This window comes from Coenobita brevimanus, chromosome 67 (assembly GCF_032717465.1).
Source record: "Coenobita brevimanus isolate Jiangsu-jjx chromosome 67, ASM3271746v2, whole genome shotgun sequence".
Taxonomy (NCBI): domain Eukaryota; kingdom Metazoa; phylum Arthropoda; class Malacostraca; order Decapoda; family Coenobitidae; genus Coenobita; species Coenobita brevimanus.
Genome location: NC_137020.1, coordinates 6468225 through 6492910, shown reverse-complemented (window position 1 = coordinate 6492910; position 24686 = coordinate 6468225). Strand labels below are relative to the sequence as shown.

The window sequence follows — 24686 nt, the reverse complement described above, 5'->3', positions numbered from 1 at the left end:
GCTATGTGCTCCACTGAGTCGAAAGTCTTTTCGTATTAAAAAAAAATAAATAAATAAACATAGTGGTTTATTGTAGTCCGTAGTTTTCTCAGATACCTGAATCATTGTGTGTATATTATCAGCAATCGAATACCCGCTTCGGAATCCTTCCTATTCACGAGGTTGGTTCTCTTCTAAATTGTTGTTATTCTGTTCGTACGGACTTTAGCCAGGAGTTTGTAAATGACTGGTAATAAGTCATTAGGTCGATAGTTACTAAAATCTTTTGAGTCGCCTTCTTTGTAAAGCAAAATAACTGTTGCATTACACCATATTTAGGGAAATTTCATCTTCTTTATACGCTAAGTAGGTGGGCGAGCCTGTTTTGTTATTCACCTCCTACATCCGACAACAACTTTGCTACTATTCCACCTTTTGGGGCCTTCCTGTTTTCATGTATTTAAGAGAATTGTTTACTTCGTCTGGTGTTACCTCAGGTGTTTCACTTGTGTCATCTGAAAAGTTAGCTATTGGTACTACTGTCTTTGATACATTCATTTCTCTGTAAAATTCTTCATCTCTCTTCACCATCCCATCTCTGCATTTAATGACCGCACCTTTTTTGTCTACCAGTGATATAATTTGTTGCTTTGCCAGTGCCATGTTTTTTCGGACCTGTTTCATACTTTTTCATGTTTTTGATGGTTTCTTTGATCTAATCTGTTTCTTTCTTTCTTCTTCTCTCTGTCTTCTGTTGATAAGCTTATTTAATTCCGCTCTCTTTGTTTCATCTTCTTTGTTTTTACTTTCATCTCCTTTCTTCTTTTCATGAGCTGGAGTCATTTTTGAATACTTGTTGGTTTGGTTGTATTAACTTTCCCTTCTACCTCCGCTGATTATCTTATCACTTTTGTTAGTCTATCATTCAACTCATCAATGTCACAGTCAGCCTAACTTAGAGCCTGAAGTCTGCTCGTTATTCCTAACTGAAAGGCGGCTTTGTTCTCGGCTACTTTTTTTGGGCATATCTTTGTATTTTTAATCAGATTCCTTTTTCGTTTCTGAAATTGAGTCTGTCTGTGCAGCCCACCATTCTATGGTCACTTCCTATATTTTCGTTTTTGGTAACTGTGACATTTATGATCGTGTTATTCTTATACAGTATGTGTATCTATCTATCTATCTATCTATATCAATATCTGTAAGTCTATCTATCTATCTATTTATCTATCGAGTAGGGGGTGATGGGGTTGGATGAGGGCAGAGAAAATTATATGACGGACAATGACGAAGTCTGGGGAAAGTATGTAGGTGATAGTAAAATAGAGTTAATATGGGAGGGGTGAAGCAGGTTAGAGAAGGGAGAAATGAGGCGTTGGGTCTGATGGAGGGTATAGCAGAGAACAGTTAGAGAAGAGGAAGAGGGATTCTACTGGTGACTGAATGGACAATACGGCTAAGGAGATACGAAATGAAAGGAAATATACGAAGGAGAGTTGATGTTGGATTGAAGAGAGAAGAGGAAGGAAATGGGAGGGAAACGATCAGCGTGAGGGTAGTAGGAGGTGGTAAAGATTGTAATAAATGAGAAGAGAAAGAATGATCGGAAAAAAAGACAGGTAATACAAAAGTAGAATAACCCTAAGAAGGAAGAAGGATGCAAAGAGGATTGCTGGTGTACTGAATTACATAGATATATAGGTGTAGGGAAGATGCAAATTGTCCGTTAAATGAGGTGGCTCCATGAAATGACGTGCACCGAACATGCAGGAGTATGAAGGAGGGTAGGCGGGGGCTCCCATCATCCACTCACTCGATGTAGTTCAGCCTTCAGGTGACTATACACTGAGTGAAACCAAATGGATTACGATACCACCCAAAACAATTTACTACGGTGGGTGATACCGTAAATATACAACCAAATGACGCCTGATCATCCAGTGGGTTAAGGCGCTCCAACCGGATGGAGACTGTACGTGTTAGTATCTGAGCTGTTGTTGGATTGTATTTCCCATATAATGCCATTCCGGGACTGTGAGGCTGGTCACCCTTGCTTTAAATGTTGGGAAGGAGTAGCCTAACCCCGGGCCCTTACGCTCCCAAAGGGGCAAAACAGGATTTAATAATGAATGGATATATAAGCAAGAACACTGCTAAGGGCGCATACGTCCGCCAACGCCTATACACAAGACATAATTAAGAACACCACCAAAATTTAATCGACTGTTCCTTGGCTAATGACGCATATGGCCACTATATCTCCCAGAAATACATAAAACAACTCTTTGAGATATCTAATTTACAAACAACCAATCAGGCAATCACGGGTGAATACGAAACCTCCTCCAGCTCCGTTGGCAGAAGTAAAAGGGGTGAGGAAGTGAGGGGTACAGGCCTGAAAAGAGGTGAGAGAGAGAGAGAGAGAGAGATTAAAAGAAGGCTTGTGTAGATATGATGGAGGGAATGAAAAGCAAAGTAGATGGAAGGAGGCTCAGATGGAGAACGAAAAGAAGTAATCGATGACAAGAAAGAAGTAACTGAACCTATACGCACTAGTTAAGAGTATTTAGAGAGAAAGCATCTCGGCCAAAGCTGATACCACACAACGCAGGTCACCACGAGAATATAATCAACTATTCTTTTCCTATAAAACATCCACAAAATTTCACTGAAATCTATCACTACCTTTCTGAGATGTCTCGTGGACAAACAAACAACAAAACAGTCCTGAAGTTGGAATCCAATTCAGATCACCACCAGAAATGAAGAAACTCTTCCATGGCCCATGATAGTACTATCCGCAAAGTTTCATTGTTATCCATCAGCAAACAAAAAAGCGAGCAAACAAACAGGTGAATACATAACCTCCACCAACTTCGTTGGAGGAGATAAAAAATACGAGAAATGGTTATATTTAGGGAAGGGAACCCGAAATGTAAGAAACTAAGTGATGGGCTCAAAGGAAAAATACAGAGATGAACAAATAGAACATGGAAGGATAGAATGTAGCAGAGTGAAGAAAGATGGAGGATGGAGCTAAGCAAGGTAAACAGGGACTAGGAAGGTAAATTATAATAAAATAAAATTTAAATGAGAAGTTACGTAGATGGAAAACAGGAAAGCATGGAATGAAACACGAAACGGAAAGAGAAATTGTCAGTCACTAGTCATTCCGCCAGCAAAAAACATACAGTACAACAGAGTGAAACCACCGTAGAATTGGTTAAAGGAACTGGTTAAGTTGGAAGGGAATGAATGTCAGAAGATGGGCAGAACAGATGGAAACGATGGAAAACGGGTGAAAAGGGGATGGTGAAGAAAGATGAGAGATGCGACTACAAAAACGGAAGAGAAGAGTGATGGCCAATGGTTGTAAACGCTAGGAGGGAAGAGGAAACCAAGAAAAGGAGAGGAAAGGGAAAAAATGGAAAGGGGATAGAAAAAGAGAGAGAGATGACTCAAGGAAAAGAGATAAAATGGATGGAAGGAAAAGGCTGAACAGGAGAAATTGCTTGGGAAAAAGGGTAAAAGTGGAGGATGTAAGTAATAGGGAATGACGGAATGAAGACTAAATAGGAATAAAGATGTACCGATGAATGGAAGAAGGGAATGGGTAAAAGTGGAAGATAAGGGGAAGAAAGAGATGAAGGAAGGGTGGAAGAAGGGAGGGACAGCAGTTCAAATAAGGGAGAAGTAGGAGCAACATTTTGTCTGAAAACTCTTGACATAGTTGTGTAATTAAATTCCAGGTATATATTACTAATACTTTTCCTTCCTTTCTCTCTCTCTCTCTCTCTCTTCTGTCCACACCGAGCCTTGGCAGAGTGTGGACGTCTCTGCCTGCCTTTTTCAGCCAGGCTTCATTTTGGAGCTCGAAGCTCTGAATGCGGTGGCTTCAGGATGGACCCCCCACCTGCCTATAGCCACCCCCGTCTGACATCTTGACGACGGCTGATTATGGACACTAAATTTGACCAATTCTCAACCAATCTGACAAACTCTTCAACACTTCCCTCAAAACTACCACCAGTTCGTGTTAGTTCCTGTGTTGCCGCCTCTTCCCTCATTGTCACATTAGAGCTTTATAACCCCGCTTCTTTCCCTGCACCTGCTTCGTCTGTCTCGAACCCAGCCCAGTCCAAGTCTACCTCCACTGTTTTTTCCTCTCAACTCCGTCCTCCCAGTCTTTCTTAACCTTGTCAGTCGTTTTCATAGCCAATTTTTGACGCTCAGAACTGGACAAAGTACTTTTCCATTCCGCCTGATGCCTGCTTTTCCTCGGATGATTTAAAGTTCCATCTACTTTGCTCCGTCGTGTTGGGAAGGATGTGACATTCCGTTTCCTGCATAGCGGACATCGTATTGTTACTGTCCAGGAATAAAACCTAGGCTGATGCAAAGACTTCTATGTTGGATACTACTGGTGCTCCCAGTCCGACTTCTAGAAATTTGCGCCTCAGTTCTATTGTTGGTACCACTGCGGTCCCTATGTATATTCAGTTGGGTGACAGGGAGTTTTCTGACTGTTCACTACATATCCAGGCCGACCCACAGAACTTGGGTTATGTTGTGCTGTCCGTTCGTTGCTAGAGTATTCCACCACGAGGATATCGAGCACGCCCTATTAATAATCCCAAGATCACGTTCGATTCACAGTTTCTTCCTGATCAAGTTTTTATCAGTGGTATGAAACTCTCAGTGAATTTATTGATCCTCCTCGCCAGTGCCGCTCCTGTTGGTGCTATGGCCATCCCAGCAAGGGCCGATTCAGGCCCGATTCACACGACCCGTTTAGGTTCCGACAGGCAGTCTGGCGGCTAGACGCCGTCGAGATTTCTTACATGGATTCTAATGTAACTGTTCACATGACCCGTTAAGCTGACGGCGGCAGCCGTCCGTCAGCCGACCGACACGTCACGGATATCTTCTCGAGAAATCCTGGCAGGCTAGCTGGCGACTTAACGCCGGGCTGATGGGTTGGTGATGGCTCATGTAAACAAAGACACGTAGCGTACCCGTCCATTCCACGACTCGCTGTTACCGCCCTGTCCATGTAGATAACACATACAGTTCATTATTTGGCATAATGGACGAAAGGCATATCGAACTTGTGCGTTCTTATGAAGAGTTATTTGATATGACTAGCAGGATGTACAGTGATAATATGCATAAAGATAAGATATGGAAAGTGATTGACGAGGAAGTAAACAAACAAGGTGAGTGTGTCATTAGCTTATTATACATGAAATTACAACTCATAATCTTTGCAGGTAAAATTCACTGTTTTTTCTAGCCTTAATACAGGATACGCTATATCACTCAGCCTTAATACAGGACTGTACTGTCACCTCTGCGATCCAGACTTTTACATGGTCAAAAGGGGCAGAAAACAGGTCACTATTGATGACCACTGTGTGCTGGAACTGTCGGGAACTCAGATTGATGGAGACTCTCCCATTAGCGGCCTCTTTGGTTGCGTTTATTACGTTTCAAGTGGCCAAGTTAAGAGTGGTAGCATGCCAAAATGACGGGGCCAGTCTCCAACTAGGCCAACCCAAGCCCAACCTTCGCAGTTTCCCAGAATGTTTCTAAATTGCACGTTAATAAACTACTAGGTAAGCTCCATACCACCAGTTCTCAAGGGTTATACAAACAATAAAGTTCGAGTGGGAGGGAATGTGTATTAACAAGACCAAAAGGTAGAAATCTTCCCCAGCTACTTGCTTTACAGATTAAACATGAATCAGTTGGCACATTGTTCGAAAAATATATCTCTATAAGGTCCTAATATCAAATGCACAAAACTTAGCTCCTCTGTCCCAGTCCAATGTGTTTCTTCATAATCGTCCCTCTGAGCACAAATTTTACTGGTCCAGTCCTCTGCAACTCCCGACCTTAACTTCCACACTGGGACCTTGACTCACTGGGACTTCGACCTCCACGCCTGGACTTGGATTTTGACTCACTCACTGGTACTTCGACCTCCACACTTGGATTTTGACTCACTGGAACTTCGACCTCCACGCTTGGACTCACTAGAAGTTAATATGAATAATGAAATATTCTCTCCAATGCAAGTAATCCCTTCACATCATCAGGAAAGTCTCATAATAAACGTGAGTTACAACACTCGGCATCTCAAGTAATAACAGAATAACACAGGGCACTAAAGACACATAGGTCTGCTCAAAATAATACTTATTGTAGGGATAATATAGAAAAAAAAAATACTGTAACATACACAGTAAGCATAAATAACTGTAACTCTAACCATGAAAATCATCACTGCATCAATATCACTGTGCCTCATAAAGTAACTACGTGAACATTAACTCATAACATAGCCCTAATAAGTACTGAATTGCAAAGTCATTTCAACACAATAATAAATAATTCACAGTCCCAAGGCACCTGATACTTGGCCTACAAAACTCACAGTTATCTGAGGCTCAGACAGAACTAGCTAGCATTCTCGTATTCAGTTGCTAAATAATAATACTATACAGTACAGTACACAAATATATGGGAAATACCACACTATCCAGCTCAAAAATGTAGGGGAGGTGAGTGGGAACACAGGACTCGCTTGTCCAAAGGCTAATGGCGTCACCGTTACATTTCCTGAGGAACGACAACACTTCATTCTACCCGAGTCTGTTTCTCTATTTCGTCACTATTATCACTCGTGAGATATCACTATTTGCGCTTCAACATATCAGACATCATTAATATCAAATTACTTACAGAATTCCTTGGAGGGGGGGGGGGCAGTGAGGATGACAACCGTACCGACCAACTGCCATCTATCACAGCCGGTGAGCGAGTGAGACGCCAAAACTGCTTGAGTGATGCAAAGGGGAGGGGGGGGATGACGGCGTATGTAATTTAAGATTTTAATTATTACAGACTCGAGATAGACTCAGTGTGATGTCTTTCCCTTTACAATCGATTACTCAAAAAAAATAACATTCTCTAGTTACAATAATTACTCAACACCACCTCTCACTTTATACCCTTACATCGAAAAATAATGAAAATTATCGTGCTTTACATCACTTTGCGCACGCGTACATTATGCTGGATTATGTGAACAAAGGCACATGTTACCATCGACTCGAGATTTTATATTATAAAGAGACGTAATACTAATAGGAAAAAAAAAGTGACTTAGCAACTAGGTAATTAATCTATGTTCTGGACACGTCCGCATGGTAACAGTCATGCCTCGGCCACTCTCACTTAACCGAACTTTTGGTCATATAAAATAAACTAGATACAACTCATTATCACTTATGGGCACTACAGGACATGCTATATCACTCCCAAGGTAGTGCTCCAACAGGACTACTGAAAATTTTTACCTCATCATCTGCCAGTTCTTTATACGGGGTCCAGAATTCTCCCTCGAACTTTCTCTTTTTCAGTGACTGGTGTACGCATAACCTTTTCCTCTTTCCACGAACTTATTCTTCCTCCTCCTCTTCTAATAGTAGAGCAGTTGCCGCCAAATTCCTTAGAGACCGACCGGTCTTGATCCTCACGCAACAATGAGCACACACTGAATGACGAGTCTGGACGGACCGGGAACGCATCATGTGAATATTCAACATTCTGAAGGCATCAAGCCAGTGGCCTGCCTGTCAGAACAAAAGCTGGTTGTGTGAATCGGGCCTAAATGGTGTCATTCAGTGCCTCAGTCCTGTCATACCAAAGTAGACTGCTCTGCTGTTGCATGCTGCTGTCCTAATTGCGGAGGTGGTCATCGAGCTTACGTCCGTTCTTGCCCCACCTTCATGTTTGAAAGTTAAGTCTCTCGTACTCGTTACTATCAACTGATGTCACTTAGGGAGACACATAGATTGTTCATAGTATGGGTTTTGATGACTGTCCCTTGTATGCAAGCAGCATTCATTGGTCAGTCAGGGCCTCTTCTACCTCTTTACCAGTTCCTGCTCCTAGCCCTCCTTACCATCTGCCTACATCATCAACTTCTTCCATCCCTGCAGCTTCGTCATCGACCCCTTCCCCTGTCATCCACCTTCTTCCAGCTTCTGCCTCCCCCAGTCAGTCTCGCGATGGCCGATTACCAAAGGCCACCCAGAAGGTTGGTGTTCAGCCTGTCATTGTCTGTATCCCGTACACAGTCTATGCACAGTCCTCATCATGTTCCCATTTCCTTTGCTTCTTGCACCAGCAGAAGTCCTCTTGGCCGTCGAGCTGGTGCAATTCCCATCCCTCATTCGGAACTACCTCCTCCTCTTCCTCCTGCCTGTCGACAGAGTACTGCTTACACCCACTCTTCATCATCTCCCTCTCCTGGTAGCGTGAAATGGCAGTGTTCATCACTGACATGTGTCTCTTGACCTGCTAAGTCTAATGTGAGTGTGTCCTTTGTTATGGAACTTCCTCCAGATAGGTGTTTTTCCCCTGGGCCTGGTTTCTCTGGGGGACCTTTACGAACCCTGCTAGCATCTGCAGAAGTGCATCTAGTCCCAGATTTTCTTCCACCTACTCCTGTTTCCCCTTCCCCCGATCAGTCACTAACTCCTTCTTCTTCTAATGTTCCTAGCAATGTTCGTCCCCCAGTTTTATTTTCTCCCAGTTTTGTTCCTTCTCCCATCTCTGTCTGTCACGAGTCATTGTAGTTGCTGCTCTCTGTTCAGTATAGATAGCATGGTATTATGGCATTCCCTCAGTGGAACCTTCAAAGTTTTCATTCGAATCGCTCTGGCCTTCGATGACTTCTTCTCCAACATTGCCCTTTGGTTGTGTGCCTTCAGGAGACCCGCCTCTGTGATCCCCATGCTCCAATTTCAGGCTATATTTTTGTTAGTATGCCTACTTCGATTCCTGAATCATATATCCTCGTTCCCTGTGCAGCCCCTTTTGAATTTCCTTCAATTTCCTTGTCATTTAAGTTTAGTGTAGTGAAGGTTTTCCTTCATCATTGGATTACTGTAATTTCCCTCTACTTGTCGCCTTCTGTCACTATGGAGTTCCCCGAGCTTTCCTGTCTTTTGTCTCGTTTACTTCAGTCCATCTTGTTATTGGGTGATTTTAATTCCAGGCATCCCATTTGGGATGACAGTATCATTTCTACTACTCAGTTTGCTTTTTTTTTTTCTCTAATCAAGACCTCTACAGTATATTCTTAATTCTGGTTGCTTTTCACATTATGATTCTCACATTCATACATATTCTTGTATAGAACTCTCTCTTTGTTCACAATCTCAGTCTCTAGATTTTTATTGGTCTGTGCTTGATTATTGTTTGGTAAGTGGTCATTTTCCCATTTTACTCACTACTACATCCCATTCGCCAGTTCTCCATCCTCCTGGTTGGTGTTTTGAGCGTGCCAAGTGGGATATGTTTGCATCTTTTAAATGTATCATTTTGAATCACTTTATGTTTTCTAGCATTGATGATATGGTTTCTTATTTTACGGACTTAGTGCTGGCCGCCTCAGTCGCGTCCATTCCCCAGACTACATGCTCCTTTGCATCCAAATATGCCCCTTGGTGGTCCATTGATTGTGTTCGAGCCGTTTGGATCAGACGGGCTCAATGGAGGACCTACCATTGGAAGATTAATATTCCTGGCCGTCAATCTGCTTTCCTTGTATTCAAAAGGGCCAGTGTCATTTTGCACAGGACATTTAGAGCTGCCAGAAAGCCTAGTTGGCATTCTTATGTGTCCTCCGTTATATCTTCTGCGCCAATTCCTGTCATATGGAATCGTATTCACCGAATTCCAGGCAAATACTCTCCTCTGCCAGCCCCAGTATTGTGTGTCCATGGTGCATCTGTTGCAGATCCTACTAGGGTAGCTGATATTATTGGGGGCCATTTTATTGATATTTGCAGAGGATACTATCTCTCCCGGGAGTTCCACCAATATAAGTAAGAGGCTGAACGTACTCCTGTGGATTTTGCTCTGTCATCTGTTGAGTCATATGACGCTTCTTTTTCTGTGTCTGAGGCTTGGTCATTCTTCCCAGGATTATAGACCAACTGACCTTGTTAGTTGCTTTGGTAAGCTCCTGGAATGAATGGTTAATGCTCACTTGGAGTGGTATTTAGAATCTAAGAGTGTTCTTTCTGATTTCCAGTACAGTTTTCTCAAGGGGTGCAGTACTCTAGATCCCTTGGTGGAGTTAGAGTCTTATATTCGTCAGCCTTGTTGTCACAAGCAGTCAGTTCGTAAGTTTTTTTTTTTTTTTTTAATCTTAAGAAACCTCATGACACTACGTGAAAGTACAACATTCTTCAGACTCTAGTTAGTTTTGAGACAAACAGTAATTTGAGTTTCTTAACGGGAATTTTTTGAGAGGTCCAACTTTTCAGGAGCGTGTTTGCAATAGTTTATAGGCATCCTTTTCAAGGGTGGAAGGCGTTCCACAGGGATGTATTCAGCATATGACTTTTCCTCGTAGCAATCAACAGTACTGTCTTTTTTCTCCCTTCGGGGATTATACCTCCATATATTTTGATGACTTTGCAATTTATCTACCTGATGCTGGTGCTTCTCGTCTCCCTTATCATATGCAGTCAGTGATAACTTCTGTGTCCACTTGGGCAACTTCTCATGGGTTTCATATTTCGCCATCAAACTCTCATGCAGTAATGTTTTTTAAATGGAGTAATATTCAACGGCCACCTCTTTATCTTTATAACCCCTTTGTTATCTACCACGCTACTGCTGCATGCTTGGGTCTGTCTTTTGACTCTCTGTTGACTTGGTTTTCACATATTACTATCCTAAAGACGTCTACAATTCAGAGGCTTCAACTTCTACGAACCTTGAGTTATGTAGCCTGGGGATCTGATAATTCTTTTCACCTACGTTTAGACTTTATTGTGGTTCTCTGTGCTCTTGATTGTGGTTGTACAGTTTATGTCTCTGCGTCCTCTGCCATTCTTCACAGGTTGGATTCTGTCCATCATAATGGGATTCGTCTTGCTTTAGGAGCATTCCTTTCCACTCCGGTTCAGAACATGTATACTGAATCTGGACTGCCCTCTTTGTTGCATCGTCGTGATGAAATGACCCTTCGTTATTGTTATGGGTTTCTTCAACATTCTTCGTCTGGTTTCCTTCCTACATCGCTTCCATCATTTCCATCCTTAACCCCCGCACATCAGGAGTACTCTTTTTCTTATAGGGTAGTTAGTTTGTGCACGTTGTCCTTTCAACTCGCCCTCATGCGTTCCCTCCGTGGTTAATTCATCCCCCCCCCCCCAAATCTGTTCATCTGTCCTTCCTGCTACAACATCCTCAATCTCCCCCTACATTCTTCGATCCCCCCTTCTCTAGTCATATGTCCTGTCATTCCTCGGCTGCTCTCATCTAAATGGAAGTTCCAAAATCCTGCACTGGCACTAGTTTTCCTGTCTTATTTCTCGACAGTTCATGGCAGTCACGTTTCCTTGATGCCGCCAGTGTCTTCACTGCAGAATTTTATGCTCCTGTAGTTGCCGTTCAATATATATATATTTTTCTCCAATCTCATCTTTTGTTGTTTTCACGGGTTCTTTTAGTGCCCTTTCTTCCTTAAGGACCATTTCCACAGACAACCCATTGGTCACTGAAATCCAGGAGTCGTTGTACAGGATAGCCACCAAAATGAAAGTAGGTACCTTTTGTTGGGTCTCAAGTCATGTTGGTATTGTTGGAAACGAGCATGTAGATTTTCTGGCCCTGTCAACGGCGTCCATTACTCTTTACCTCTTCCCAGAACAATTTCTTAGTGTCCCTCCACATTACACTCAGATTTTCTTCCAAATTCCTCATCCACTCTCTTCCTCTTGAAATTAATCTTTTCCGGGCTATTTTTCACATAACTCTTTCCTCTGTCTCAGTTTCCTCCACGTCCCTGCTTCCTAACCATTCACTATGTTTTTTTTCTTTTGCACCACAGCTTGTCTCACCTATTCATTCCACCATGCTGTTCCTTGTACCCCCTTTCGTCTTCTCTTCACCTCACACAGAACCTCACATGCGCACAGATTTCTCCTGTGAATATTGCACAACCTTCCACCTCCTCCATCTGCTGCAAATCATGTTTACCCAATCATTCCTCCATTTGTCGCTTTATATTCTGCCTTTTTCACATCTTCTTACAACATTTCTACCCTCTTTGTATGAACTATTTCTTCCTGTCCTTCCTTCTCACCATTCCTCCATTGCATTTGAACCTTGACTTTAACCACCACCACATGGTGATCAGAAAGTCCTCTCTCCAAACCGCTGTATGTTCTTGCATCCATTACACACCTCATTCTGTCACACACACACACACACACACACACACGACAAGCATGAGCGATCGGACGTGTCTTAACCGCCTCTTGACCACAGTAGCAAACCTTAAGAAGTTTTCAGGAATTATGTTTGTCCTGCCTCCACTATTCTTGTCTAAAGTTTAAAGTACAGTGAGTACACATGAATTTTTACTGGAATCTCGGTATCAGCGGTTTAGTATTGTACCAAACCTCAAACATGGCCGACAATGTAAACATCGAAGGACCCGAATTTCCAGGATTTGACAGTGAAACACATGTGACGGACTTAGTCAAAACGCTGATTATGACAATTAGTGATCTAGAAAAGAAAGTGGAGGATCTAGTATCAAGAAACATGCTGAAAATACCGAAAGCACAATAGAGGGTCCGATACAGTCCAATGAGACGGCGAACCAGGAGATCGAAAATATGAAAAGAGAAAATATCTAATTAAGAAGAAAACTAGAAGAGAGCAGTAACTAAACGGAGAAGGTGAGTAGTGTATTAGAAGAGCAAAAAGCAAAGTGGGCACATGTGGAAGAAGAACGGAAAAAAGTTGTCAGCTTAAGGGGAAATCATTCAGGAAGAAAGAGAAATGAACAAGGACACAGTGGAAGAAAATGTAGTGAAAACATTGAAGAAAAAAGAGAAAATAGTGAGAGAAACTGCAGAAAGGAACAGATGTGTGGTAATATTTGGAAACAAGGAGGAGGAAGAAAAGGTTAGATCTGTGAGACTAGAGAGAGAGAGACTCGAACCAAGTGAGAAAAATACTGGGCAAGATCGATCCCAAAGGAAACAAGTGGGAAAAAGAAATTGAGGAGGTAGGGAGAATAAGGCCATATAAGAAAGGGGAAGCAAAACCAATGAGAGTTAAGTTTTCATCAGAAAGTGTAGTAACAATATATTTAAAGTGACCTGGAAACAAAGTAAAGAGGCACGCATGGAAAATATTATAGTAAGAAAAGATTTGAATGAAGAAGAAAGAGAAGTTTTAAAATCTTTGAAGGAACAAGTAAAGGAAAAAAATGACGGAAGGACAGATAAAGAATGTAAAACTTTTTTTTTTTTTTTTTGGAAAGTGATGGATATGAAAGTAAGGAAGTGGTATGTGAGGAAGTAGAAGTGAAGGAAACAAGGGGGGATGGATATGAATTCGAAAAAGAGAAGAACGAGTAAAGATAAAACCAGTGCAGGAAATCCAAGTATCATGTATAGTAATGTAAATGGGTTAATATCTAAGAAAGGAGAAGTTGGAGACTATATAAATGAAAATAAACCTGAAATTGTGTGCATGGTGGAGACTAAATTGCCCCGAGATGTTGATACAAAATTATTTGGATGGAACAATTATAATATTTGGAGGAAGGATAGAGAAAGCAAGTTTGGGGGAGGTACAATGATTTCAAACTGTAATGACCTAAGAGCAAAAAAATATCTATCTATCTATCTATATACCTAGGCTGCTTCCCCCAAGGAAAGGAAGGTAGCCGAGACAGGACGACACATTCCCCATTTACTCATCCATTCAAACACATTGATTCTCATCTTAGCCCCAAAGGGGAGAAGGGACAGATCCTCACCGCACCACACCGCACAAGGGTCAACTGAGCAGTGCAATCAGTGACATCCGCAGCAGGGTCCGACAGCATAGCTGGTTTATCCCTGCCCCATCATAATAGACCCATCCCCTTACCCGCACCTGACCTGACTAGCTGATCAGACCAACTGTGGGAGAATATCCTCTCAGGGCTGCGTCCTCATTTATTCATTCACAATTTCTCTCCATTTATTTCTGTCACGCACAGCCATTCTTTCTTGCTGAACAGACATCCCTATCACATTCAGCGTTCTCTTCATACTGTCCATCCATCCTATTCGTGGTCTGCCTCTCAGCCTTACACCTCTCACATCAGATCTAGATATCTTTTTCACCAATTGCTCGTTATCCATTCTCTCCATATGCCCAAACCATCGCAACACCATCTGCTCAACTCTATCAGCCATCTACCAGACAACTCCAGTTCTCCTTCGCACTTCATCAATTCGCACTCGATCCATACGTGTCACTCCACACATACTCCTCAGACAACTCATCTCCATTACATTCAAACTTTTCCTCTCTGCTACGCCCATATTCCATGTTTCCGCCCCATATAATGCAGTCTGTACCACAACACCCTCATACAGCCTTCTCTTTACATCCATTCTAAGCAAACGACATCTAAACACCTTTTCCATTCCTCCCAGCACCTCTCCTACTTCATTCATTCTAAACTTCACTTCTGCATCTATTCTTCCATCCACAGCAACATGTGACCCTAAATATCTAAAACACTCTATCTCAAGCATCTCACCATTCAAAATTATATTCATCTCCCTACCATCTACCAACCTCGTACAATATAATATAGAAATTGAAAATACCATGGCTGAACTTTTGTGAATTGAAATAGAGGACAGTTTTGGAGAAAAAAATAGATGTAATAATATTTTATATGCCCCCCAAAACTAAAGCATGGACAAAAGAAGATTATGAACAGTTAATAAGAGAATCCAGTATTAAACTAAAGATTTTAACTGAACGAAGAAATAGAATAATAATAATGGAAGATTTGAACTGTAGAGAAGTTGATTGGGAAAGTATGGATGCTGGGAACAATGAGGAATCATGGGGAAGTAAATTAATGGAATTGGTGATGGAAAACATGTTAACCCAGTTAATTAAAGAAAATACAAGAATTAGGGGTGTCGACGAATCATCAAGGCTCGACCTAGTATTCACAAGGTACCCAAATGATGTAAGGAAAATAACCTACCAATGCCCCTTCGGTACAAGTGATCACCTGGTTATTGTGAATGGCGGGAGTAAGGGAGAGAGATGAAAAACACAGAGAAAATAGGTACAATTATGGGAAGGCAGACTTTGCTTCCCTTAGGAAATATTTCCAAAACGCAGACTGAAGTAAAATGAATATGATCACAGATGTTGACGAGAATTATGAGTTTTTATAGAAGTAGATAAAACAGGAGTTAGTAAAATAAATGTGTCCCGAAATTTTCCGCAGCTATGGAAAGGAAGAATGGTTTAACAACAGATGAAGTATGGCACATGGGGCAAGAAAAAGAGCATGGAATATAGTGAGAAGAAGGTATAGTGAATGGGCTTGGGAGGAGTACAGGCAGGTAAGAAATGAATACCGGTATGTAAGGATGTGGAGAGAAGAAGAAAGGAAATACAAAAAAGTTATTGTAACTAAATGTAAAAAAAGAGCCGAAACTATTTTATAGGTTTGTAAATGGTAAAATGAAAGTTAAGGACAGTATAATACGATTGAGGGATGGAGATGAAACTTACAAATGAGAAGAAGAATTGTGCAAAATAATGAACAGCAAGCTGCAGTCAGTCTGTGTGTTGGAAGAGGAATTTAGGGAACCCGAAATGGAACCCAGGATGAAGGGAATGGCAGAAATTACAGTTGATGTGAATGAGGTGCTACAGCTGATGAAGGATTTGGATGTGAGAATAGGAATGGGGCCAGATTGTGTGGCTGGATGGATCCTGATGGAATGTGCAGACTAGTTAGTGTGGTCTGTTTATGTCATCATCAAAACCTCGTTGGAAAAGGGACAGTTACCTAAAGACTGGAAAAGAGCAAGTATTGTGCCAATCTTCAAGGGAAGAGATAGGGAAGATCCACTCAATTACAGACCTATATCACTTACTAGTATTGTTTGTAAAATCTGTGAGAAGATTATTAGAAAAAGATGGAAAAAGCATTTAGAAGAAAATGAAGTGATACACCAAGACAATTTGGTTTTAGGGAAGGAAGATCATGTGTTACTAACCTATTATATTTCTACTGTAAGGTAATAGATGTCATACAAGAGAGGGAGGGATGGGCAGATTGTGTCTATCTTGATCTCAAGAAAACATTTGACAGAGTGCCCTATAGGAGACTGCTGTGGAAGTTGAAGACCTTTGGAGGGGTGCAAGGGAAACTATTAAAGTGGATGGGCGATTATTTGATAGGAAGGCAGATGAGAACAGTTATAAGAGACAAGATTTCACAGTGGAGAAACGTGACTAGTGCGGTACTCCTGGGCTCTGTCTTATCCCCAAAAATCTTTCTGATACACCTTATGTAAATGGTTTGCCAGAGGGTTTGAATAGTTACATGCGTATGTTTGCAGATGATGCAAAACTCATGAAACATATTACATGTATTGCTAGTTGTAAAAAACTGCAAGAAGATTTGGACAAACTCCACAGCTGGAGTCGGACTTGGAAAATGGATTCTAATGCCAGGAAGTGTCATGTATTAGAAATGGGAATGAGTGAAAAAGACCGCACTGGACAATGAGATAATTAGTAAAAGAAAAGATGAGAGAGACTTGGGAGTGATTATTCAGGATGACTTGTCACCAGAAAACATATAAACAAAATCACTGAAGGAACTTACAGATTACTGACCAACATGAGATCGGTTTTTCATTATATGAATGAGGAAGTGCTGAGGGAGTTGATAGTGACCATGATAAGACCAAGACTAGAGTATGCAGCTGTGATATGGTCACCTCATTTGAAGAAACATATTGATAAACTAGAGAGGGTTCAACGTGTGGCAACGAGGATGATACCGTGCTTAACCCGCCCCGTCCCAGAGACGTGAATTCACGTCCTCACATGATATGCACTCATATCCCGGAGACGTAAATTAACGCGGCAACATTGCAAGGTCCCTAATTTGCACAATTTTCAATTTTCGCGAGTGATTTTTAGCACATATACACGGGACACCTTCCTCTACAAGATGCCAGGCAGGAACAATGCCTTACCCAGCATGACCTCCTCCCCCCTCTGCATTACCTTTTCTCAGCAATTCACCTGTTATCAGTGACCTGGCCGGTAAAGCCATGTCATGCCACGGTACAAAATTCAGGGCCAGAGTGATTCCCCAATCGATGACAATGTGGAGGACAAACATTGGAGGAAGGAACAGTCAGAAATGATGATCAGGTAATGTGGCAAAAAAAGGTCAGGAATGGTGATGAGTTAGTGAGTGAAACAATGCTTATAATGCCTATATTACCGTTTGAAAACCAATATACTCTCGTACTACATATAAATCGTACCAAATAGATAAATAAATACCGTTTATGAGTGGTGTAGAATAGTTATCCTCCCATAGAACTCGTTTTCTTTGCAGCCAGCCTGATAGAAAACCCTGTAAGGTAAGGAGGTACTCCTACCTGGATCGAGTATTTTAAACCTCAGGTGAGCGATTTCTCTATGAATTTTCGATGTTTCTCACCAAAAGCGGATGTTTGAGCCAAAAATAAAAAGGTCCAAAAATGTTGGGACTGGGGCGTACCACTGCCCAGAAAACGTCGGGATGGTGTAGGTTAAAGGAACTCGCCTAAGAGGAGAGATTGGAAAAACTGAAGTTACCAACACTGTGCGAGAGAATGGAAAGGGGTGACTTGATCACAATATTTAGAAATGTAAGAGAATTGGAAAGGGTGGATAGAGAGGATCTTTTTGTGTTGTATGATGGAAGTACAAGAGGTCATGACTTCAAGCTGAGGAAAAGAAGATGTCTTAATGATCTTAAAAGGTTCAGTTTCCTGAATAAAAGCATAAATATTTGGAATGACTTAAACGAAGAGGTGGTGCAGGTAGAAAACATTCACGTGTTTTAAACTAGACTAGATAAATGTAGATATGGAGATAAGATAACACGAGCTTAGCTCAATTCCTGTATACTACAAATAGGTAAATATGCGCGCACACACACACACACACACACACACACACACACACACACACACACACACACACAAATCAATCATTGTCTTCTGGTTGTTAGTACCACACCCACCCTTCTCATCATTTGCCACATATACCCGTGGATCATTTTGTGTCTAAAGAGGGTATTGACCATCACCAACCCCATCCCCACACAAATGTCCACTAGAGCACTGCAATTCTCATCCACTTCTGTAAGCACACCCCATTCACCAACTACTCCATCCACCTTCACATTCCCTATTTTTCCATTCATATCTCCAGTCAAAAACACTCATTCATTCCTTTCTAACTTTTCCATGGACGATTTCACATTTGTCCAGAATTCCCTTCACTCTAATTGCAATATCTTGCATTGGCGCATACACACACACACATTCAATCGCCCACATTTGTAGTCCTGCTTTCAATCATACCTACACAGTCACTGTGCCAAGTGATCCATACTCTCTTACATTCTCCTTCCAGCTCTTGCACACAGCAATACATTCTCCTTCTTTTGCCCTCTCATTCTCATCTACTTATGCTCATATTCCCCATCGATACTCCCAGTCTCACACTCTCATACCCTCCATTTAGTTTCAGTTTTTTCACATATATCCGCTTATGTACCCCCAAGCACCGGGACAACTCTCACTTTCTCACCTCATCATTAGCACCCTTACATTCCATGTCGTAGTCTATACCATGTCCTTTGTTCGGTCCTTTGTCGTCACCTGTTGGTCAGTCCTGATCCGAGGCTTCTTGTTTGTATTTGTAATTAATTGTTTCCCGGGGTGGGGCATTAGCCCTCCACCAACCCACTTGTCACGTAGGGAAGATATGTTGGTTGGTTATAAGGTCACCACCCAGGGTTGTAAATGATTTCCTGCTTTACAGGAACTTATTTGGCTTGCCGCTCAATGTGGAGCTGCCCGTAAATAGAGTACTACTACACTAAGTGGGTGCATGATGGGTGCCCCCATCTAGTGTTGCTAGTAAAGGAAAATAAATCGAGTTCAAACATCCTTTGGTTTATTATAGATAAATGTGATCATTATGTACAAAACAATAAGGCACGTAGAAAAGCTGGTGGCGAGGCATGGTGAGGCACGAGGCGCTGGTCCATGAGAGGCAGAACGGGGCTGATGTTCGACTTGGGGTGAGATGGGTGGGGGAGAGTAAATTACCAGCTGAAGAAACAAAATGAAAATATTACTTTAACCTATTGAATCAAGTCACGTATTCTGTTATTGTTTCTGCTACCTCTTGACAATTTTATGCATGTGGAAGGAAATGTTTATAATTAAAGGTCAGCAAAAACTATGTGTATTCGTGTATCCACCACGGTTTAATAAATCTTTCCCAAACTAGAATAAAATCGTCAATGGACTGTCGGAATAATATATCAGTTATGTCCTCTGCTTACACTGTTTAATTCATGTTAATAAATTAGAACTACGAAACTGTTATTGCACCACCTAGTTATTCGATTATCACCAAAATTGGGATTAAGTTATCTTGCACCTAAGCCTCACCGTTTCTTCACTGCCACTTGCGACCGGCTCAACTTACTGTATTACTGCATTTGTCCATTCAGCACTTCTTAACTACTTAATATATTTTTCTCCTATTATGTCATTTCAATGATCAGATGTTCGGGTATCATTTGCAAACATTTTCCAAAACCATTGATGTAATAGGTAATATATATAATGAAAAGAGGAAAGAGGTGTATTGTAATGAGAAAGTACTTAGTGTAACTCTATTTCAATGGCATTCTCCTTCCCATGGTCAACGCATTATGTCTCTGCAGTCGTAATTTGAAGTCAGGGACTAGCAGCCCAGGAACACATATTAAGAAAAAAGAAACTAATAATAATAATACATACTCATGACGTCACTAATAACTTCCCCAACCACACCCATTTAGAAACACTTCCATTTAACATTAATTTTCCCATTTGCACATCATGTCCCTTCTATCAAAGTGGCTGGATTTCTTTCGCAGCCAGCTTCTAATCATGTCAACAGTCAATTGTTGGGCAGTGTACTGAATAGCTGTACGACAGTACAAGAGAAGTGGAAATGCTATTTTGTAGGTATGACCTATAACAGATTAAAGGAGTTGGTTGTGCGACTAAGCTGTTCACAGAAGAAAATTCTCCAACATGAGAGGTAAAGTGTGGAGAATGAAGTAAGGGGTCGAAAGGAACAACGTGGCAAACTGAGGAGCTGAAAAAAGTCGTAGAAGAGAAAGTATGTAGTGACCGGATGAGATATAGAGAGACTCAGCGTGTGGAAAGGTGGAAGAGGAGCTGTACAGTGTGTTGAGAAGAGGAGAAAGGTGAAGAAACTTTGTGTGTGTGTGTGGGTGGGTGGGTGTGTCAGCTTGATTTTTAATGCCTTTTCTTCAGCTATTTATTTGCCATTTTAGGCCTTATATAATTATATTTTATATTAGTGACACAAGCCATATGAATGTTAGAAAAAACGTTAATTAAATGCAAGACATTCTAAAGGTGTAATAAGTAGAAATAAATCCGAGAACAATATGCTAGGAAGGTTTCTGTGCTTAAAAAAAAAAAAAAAAAAAACTATGGGTATTTGTCGCCATTAAATTTAAATAATCCAGTACTTTACACCTATTTTACAACTTCCCATATCAGCTTAATTTTGGTACTTTCACGGCTTTATTGTACAAGAAGCTAGTCCCTTCCAAGTATGGTGCATATCTATTTCACACTTTACAATAACATGAATCAACAAAGCACCATTTACCAAAACATTCAGATCAATATCGCAGAGTAAGAAAATGAAAGTTGGGAGCTTACCACTGATAGCTGGAGGACGCGAGAGAGAGGGAGAGGTCTTATTTGGGGTGGTGGATGGACGAAGGGAACATAGGGTTACCACACTTGACTGCCAAACCTCACCTTAAATAAAATGGTGAAACACATTAGTCAAGTGAAACTGTACCACGAAAGGAGAGGAAGAAATACTTCGCAGCAGGCAACAATTCACAGTACCTCTATGCCTCGCGAAACATAGTAGCTACAAGCAAAGGTTCGTCGACACTTCTCTGCCGGTTGTTGCAGTGGAAGATGTTACATGGACTCTTTATATGATCTAACAATATGAAGCACATAAGAAAACCATCTGACGCTTCGTGAGGTATGAAAAATGTGGATTTCAGGATGTGATGCTGACAGGACTGTCGGCGAATGTTTGCTTATGGCCGACCATGTACAGTATGTCAGGAGGTGGAAGAACCGAAGGTGCAGAATTATTACGCTCACCTAATGGTTATGTAAAAATTTTTCTAGCCATTTATATCCCAGCCAGAGTAGAGCCTCACCTGACACCCTCAAGAGCATCAGGTATGGAGGGCAGCTGAAGGTGCAAGTGAATGACAGTGTATAATAGTTTTCACCACTCCCAACCATGCCCACACTGCCTTAGGACATGCCCACACCAGGCCCAGCCACACCCACACCGCCCTCGGATACGCCCACACCACCACCGCCCCTACACAAGTCAGCACCGCCACCATGCTCTCCGTCGACGCATCACACCCACTTTGTACCGCTGCTGCCGACTCCTCCCCATCTGTTAAAAAAAGGGCAATCATAATAGTGACCGAGGTATCTCCCAGACATCTTGTACCGCCGCTACTACTGATTCCTCCCAAGCGGAGACTTAAAGGCCAGGTAAAATACTGACCGATATACATACCAGGAATCATGTAAACACTACATAGATACCATCAGAGGCAATATCAGTCGTCAGATCATGCATGGTCAAGCCATTTTTGCCGTATAATCTTATTGTCACCGGACAATGTATTTAGGTTGAGGGGGAGACCTTAGCTACAAAGCCTCACACGTGTTCTACTGTATTTTATCTTTGAGGAATTCATTTTGAAACTATAGCCTATATCTCACAATATAAAATATTTTCTTGCATGTTTGTATTTCACTAGCCAACTTGCACGCGTCTGACACAGGCAAGCAGTTCTGTTGTACGAACTCAGGCCAAATTTTGCGCATCTCGAAGGGCAACTTTTTTTTTTTTTTAATAACAGAACAGGGAGGAAAAACAAATGAATAAAAAAAAATAATCCATACACCAGATTACTGGTGTCCACTGTTCATAAAATATCTGTAACAGTTAGACTTGAACAGCTGTAGGTTGAAGTTTGGAGGGAAACAACTCTGTGGAAGCGAGTTCCAGAGAGATGCAGTTCGGGGAATGAAAGAATTCTGATAGACAGAAGTTCAGCAATATGGCTGAGTGACATTCCAGTCATGAGCGCTACCAGATGCCCGTGTAGCACAAGGGAAGGCATGGAGAGGTGTCACAATGGATGCAACTTCGTCTGAGCATTTGTTATAAAAATATCTGTAAAATAATGCATGGGAGGCAACATTCCTTCTTACTTGTAGGGGAGGTAGTTTTTTGGTAATAACAGGGTTATTAATAATTCTAACGGCTTTGTGCTGAATTTTGTCTAGTTGTTTTAATGCAACCTTTCCACACCCATTCCACAAGGGTGAGCAGTATTCAAGCTGAGAGCGCACATGACTCTTATAAATTATAGCTAACTGCTCGTCAGTGAAGAAGTTACGGACTCTGTACAATAATCCAAGTTTCTTTGAGGCGGTTTTAGCAAGTGATCTGACATGAGAGGTCCAGCTTAGGGTATTGTTAAGTGAGACACCGAGAATTTCAATACTTTTTGGGATGGGAATATTTGTACAGGAGCAATGAAAGTAATATACGAATTTGGCAATACCTGTCTGTTATTAAACTGTATATATTTGGTTTTACTAGCATTAAATGAGACAAGGTTGTTTTGTCCCCATTTACTGATCGTAGATAAGTCTTGATTTATGGAGATGGCTGTACTGAGTTGAGAGTTGGAGATATCAGACTTTGTAAATGGGTGTATGAGTGTGAATGAACTATGAAGTGTTGAGTCATCTACATATGAATGGATGGGATTGTGGGTGACAGATAAGAGATCATTAATATGAGTCAGGAACAGGGTTGACGTCCTGTAAGGAACAAGGAACACCACTTTCAATCATTGGATAAGTAATTTTCTTCCTCCCAATGCTGCACGCATGGTTCTATGTGTGGAAAGCTTACAGAAGTGTTGGATGATATACACGTGGCAGAAATTCGTGTTAGAGTGTTTGTGTTAGTGAGCCTGTACCCTGTATATTGTCGAAAGAACCTGGACAGAATGCAAACACGTAAAAACACACGAAACAACATAAGCTACTGCACCCTCGTAAACATCTATCCCTGTGTGGAATCAACCACAGTTCAGGACAACTGATGACGCCACGCTTGATTCCAACCTGACCGCCAGTGGCCAATGTTTTACTAAAGAATTCCCAGGAATTTCAGTATATTCACTAAAGATCAATAATTTACTTAAGGACTCAAGTGACTGTATTAAGTTCATTACTTCAACATAACGCCATATTTAAGTGTTTTAATATCAACATTCTTTTTTTTTTTTACATCTTGTATTGTAACCACCGTTTTTAAAGACGCAATTCACCTTAAAGGCACAAATACAATATAGTACTTTTCTTGTTAAACAAATATCACCAGGAAAATAGAAATTCTTCAAAGACTCTCATATATGATAATTATATTCTTTCGCTGATGTTCCTCTCTCTCTCTCTCTCTCTCTCTCTCTCTCTCTCAAAGCTGCTTTGTCCCTGTGTGTGTGTGTGTGTGTGTGTGTGTGTGTGTGTGTGTGTGTGTGGCGTAGCTTTCCACTATTACAAATCAACCAACATGAGTAGTAAAGAACCGCATACCTACGCCAAGGTAGCTCCATCCTTCCTTCCATTTTTAAGTGACCTTGACCTCTGACTATTTTTGCCCAAAATATAATGACTTATTCGTCTACTAAAGTGCCAGTCAATCTGCCAACTTTGATGCAATTCAGTCCAGTAGTTTTTCCATAATTTTATAGACACACAAAGAGTCTGTCATACAAATAAAATCAAAATCATGATATCCTTGGCAAAGGTAACAAGCTTCTCTTGTAGCGAAACTCGCGCTTCCACATTTTCACACCTCCTCATGTCAGTCTTTCTCATCAGTGGATGTTGGTGACGCGGTTCTTTCCCTCAGCCCCAGCAGTGCTATGCCCTCCCTGTGTTAGCTCTCGTTTATCCCTCCATTCCATCCCACTGCCAACCTTCACCGCTTACACTTCCACCTCCCAGTTTCTCGCAGGCCCTCTTGCCACTCATTTTCATTTCCTCATTATTTATCCACTATCATCCTTCTGTCCCCGACCTCCGTGTACATACTCCTCGGTATTCCGCATCATCCATCCATGTCTGTTCACCTTACACCTCATCCTTCCACACTTTGCACCAGCTCTACCAGTCCCTCCTTCATTACTTTCATATCCACCCTCCACCGCTTCTTCGTCCTCCTATCACCACGGTATATTCATCACCCTCCCTCCAACTTTTTCATATTTCTTTATCCATGCCAGCGAATCTCTCGTGTTCGTTCATTATCATCCCTACCCTTTCACATCTTTGGTTCTTTATTCCATCCTCTTTTGTCTCATTCTGCTACCACTTTTCCATGCTTTTTATTGA

At 41.4% G+C, this 24686-nt stretch overlaps 1 protein-coding gene across 1 annotated transcript in view; it reads right to left on the bottom strand.

Moving 5' to 3' along the window:
- Positions 1-4852: 4852 nt before the first annotated feature.
- The window catches only part of LOC145405502 (uncharacterized), a 99924-nt gene continuing 80090 nt past the window's right edge, over positions 4853-24686 (bottom strand). Inside the window, exons 7-8 of the mRNA XM_080276849.1 lie at positions 21492-21657; positions 4853-5024 (exon numbers count right to left, since the gene is read on the bottom strand). Of these exons, the coding sequence (XP_080132975.1) occupies positions 4853-5024; positions 21492-21657 (338 nt within the window). The remainder of the gene's footprint in view (positions 5025-21491; positions 21658-24686) is intronic.